Source organism: Nylanderia fulva, unplaced genomic scaffold, assembly GCF_048542155.1.
Source record: "Nylanderia fulva isolate GAGA-0341 unplaced genomic scaffold, ASM4854215v1 Scaffold1063, whole genome shotgun sequence".
NCBI classification, from domain to species: Eukaryota; Metazoa; Arthropoda; class Insecta; order Hymenoptera; family Formicidae; genus Nylanderia; species Nylanderia fulva.
Genome location: NW_028189262.1, coordinates 27,174 through 30,302, shown reverse-complemented (window position 1 = coordinate 30,302; position 3,129 = coordinate 27,174). Strand labels below are relative to the sequence as shown.

Sequence of the window (3,129 nt, the reverse complement as noted above, 5' to 3'; positions counted from 1 at the left end):
TGGTGGTTATTATTATATACAAATTAATAATTCAATACTGTTTCAAGACGTATTTCATTTAGATGAACATTTAACAAATAACATTGATGAAATAATTAATAAGCCTGAACATTTCATAAAATATTGTTTCTTTATTGATGAATGTAAAAACTTGCTTATACAATCTCTAAGGTAGGATTCTTAATTGTATATAAGTACTATTGATTTTTACTACTTAATTATAAAAACAAAGGTATTTAAACCATATTTAATATGTAATTTTTTCAGTAAAACTGATTGCAATCTAACCAAACGATATTGTTATGCAAAATTATTTTGTTATATGAGGCAGTTATTTTTAAAGAATAAGTGGAATATAAAAATTGAAAGACAACCTAATCAACTTTTGGAACGGATGTCTACTATTATGGTACGTTTATGGTATATGACGCTACAACCCGAAAGAGATATATCTTATTCATGGGTAAAAACATCGTTGGATAATATCGCACTAGGGGTATTGAATTATCTCCGAGAAAAATATCCCGATCACTCGATATTCTCGATATCCGCTGAAACTTTTACTTATTGGAAAAATAACAATATCGATGAAAATCATTGGAACGAAGCGGAAGGAACGCAGATTATAGATATACTCGACGAATATATATTTGACAAATTAAACTTTCGGACGACATTAGATCATGAAAATTTTGAGCACCTGTGCATAGATAATGTAAGTTATTATACAATATAATGTGTTATAAATAAAGACTCATAACATATATAATTAACGATTTATTTTATGTTGTAAGTTTATGACTATATATTGAAAATACATTTGCTCTAATTAATTTTTGTATTGTAATCTCTGATATAGGTTTTAAGAAATAAATATGGCCAAGAACAAATTGTATCAATAATATATCATAGCGTGGCCAGGAGACTTGGTTTACGTTGTGATGTAATAAAACTCAGTTACAACTCCAAAATGTTCGGTATATTTTGGAAACTAAAATAGTAAGTTATAGTTTATTAAATTTAGAATTATACAAACTTTTGGGGATTTTTACTACATTATCATATATACACACATACACGTATAAGGTTTTATGCTGTTTACAGTTCCACGAAGAATTTAGAAAATGCAAGATATTTTAGGATAAATTCTTACCAAGTTTCGGACAAACGAGGGTTACTCAGGACACTATATTCATTTAAAGAACCCTGTAAAATAGAAGCTAAAGAGGTTAGCAATTTCTAATATATGATTTTTATTAATATTTAACACTAATTAATATACACTTGTAACCATATGACATGAGTCAATTAAATATACGCTTTATACAACATGTAAGCAGAATTAATTATACAATCTCTTATTTTTTTTATTATTCTGTAATCAAGTCTTTGTTTATATTTATTTTTTGCTCATGTGCATTCTTTTTTCAGATGTGGTACGAAATAAAAGAACTATTCTTTCCGTCTTCTCCATTCCCATATGAAACGGTAAACGGTTCTTTCTAGCTCTAGGTTCACTTTCTAGCTCTCACACACTTATTGTCTTTGTCAATATATTTTAAATTTATTACTTTTTCTTGACATTAATTATCAATATTTCAATATCAAGTATTAATAAAATATATAAATATAAATTATTAATGAGATAAATAACGCTATATGTGTACTACTTTCAGAGAATTTGACTTTTTAATATGAATAAATAAATTAGTATAATAGTTCAAAGTGGAAGGAGTTACAATCGTGAGCAGTAGACTATTTTTAAATAAATTTTTAAATAAATAATATTAACATAATTTTAAGATCTATTTACTTGCATTTTATGTATTTATGAAATAGTGTCATTTAAAAGGAAAAAGGCAACTGACAATAAAAACCTATCAAAGTATTTTAACTAAAAAAGTTGTGCAAAATAGTAGTTTAAATTTTTACAAAAATAACATTACAACAATTGCGTCAAGTGAAAATAGAAACTGGTATATTATTTTATTTTCACCAAAGGTTATTTTAATTTTCTGCATGTATTCTATAAAAATAACGATTTGAAAAGTATTGTAAGAAACTATAAGAAATTTACTGTAAAAGTTTATTCAGGAATTAATTGACAAGATAGATAAATATAGTTTAATTAATCTTATATTTTTCAGTTCAACGTTTGCTATAAAATAACAGAGCCAATAAACATAAGAACACCGGAAATAAAATATGCAGTAGGAATGATCGTAAAACATAATTTCTGTCGGTCAGATTGTACCGGTGTTATAATTGGATGGGCGCGACATGAATATGTTTCGGTAGAAAGAAACTCTACACTCCCCAAGAACTTATGTGTATTGCCGATAGAATCCAATAATTATAGTTACAGAAAAGGAATAAATTATGTAATTCTTATCGAAAATAGTAAAATGTGTTACATGGAACAAGGTATGAATATCATTAGATGACGCGTCTTTATTTCAAGTTATATCTATGTATAATACTTTATAAATTTTTTGTACAATAATATTTTACTGCATTTCTTTTTTTAATTTAGTTGTTTTATTTGTTTTTATTATTATTTTATTTATTTTTTTATTTTATCTTAGTTATTGTATTTTTTATTTTTTATTTTAGATGATATAACTTTAACAACGTCGAAATGGATCGATAATAGCGAAATAGGTCGCTATTTTTGTAAATTTGAAGGCACGTATTACGTACCAAATCAAATGTTGGCAAGACTTTTTCCGCAAGACGCCGCTATAACTGCCAAGACAACAATTACACAACAAATATCAAAATTAACAACATAAACATAAAATCTAATTAATAAGTTTATCATTGGAAAATGCATTATATCCGTTTAAAATACGTGTTTTCCAATAGTTATATTCTCAGAAATATCATGGTATGTCTGTAGACGGAAGAACAATAAGTAGAAGGAAGATAAAATCTGCATTGTATTTTATTTGTAATATTGAAGTAACAAATAATTAATTTACTGCAATAAATCTCAACATAACAAATAATTAATTTACTACAAAAATAATTTATCTAATTTAAATTATATAAAACTTTGCAATGTAAATGTACAAAGTACGTTTGTCATTATCATAATGTTTAATTGATTGTTACAATGTATCTTAAAGT

At 25.5% G+C, this 3,129-nt stretch overlaps 1 protein-coding gene across 1 annotated transcript; it reads left to right on the top strand.

Moving 5' to 3' along the window:
* The first annotated feature begins 323 nt into the window (after positions 1-323).
* On the top strand, positions 324-2,792 carry LOC114934494 (uncharacterized). Its single transcript, XM_085485067.1, has 6 exons — positions 324-715; positions 860-999; positions 1,105-1,228; positions 1,432-1,488; positions 2,148-2,424; positions 2,614-2,792. The coding sequence occupies exons 1-6, from the start codon at positions 395-397 to the stop codon at positions 2,790-2,792; spliced, it is 1,098 nt and encodes a 365-aa protein (XP_085341193.1). The 5' UTR covers positions 324-394.
* Positions 2,793-3,129: the final 337 nt, after the last annotated feature.

Bases quoted from the DNA above. Each gene is read 5' to 3' on its own strand.
- LOC114934494 (XM_085485067.1), top strand. From the start codon at position 395: ATGTCTACTATTATGGTACGTTTATGGTATATGACGCTACAACCCGAA. The intron at 1,000-1,104 runs GTAAGTTATAGT...TGCTGTTTACAG, and splicing joins ATATTTTGGAAACTAAAATA to TTCCACGAAGAATTTAGAAA. The intron at 1,489-2,147 runs GTAAACGGTTCT...TATATTTTTCAG, and splicing joins CTCCATTCCCATATGAAACG to TTCAACGTTTGCTATAAAAT.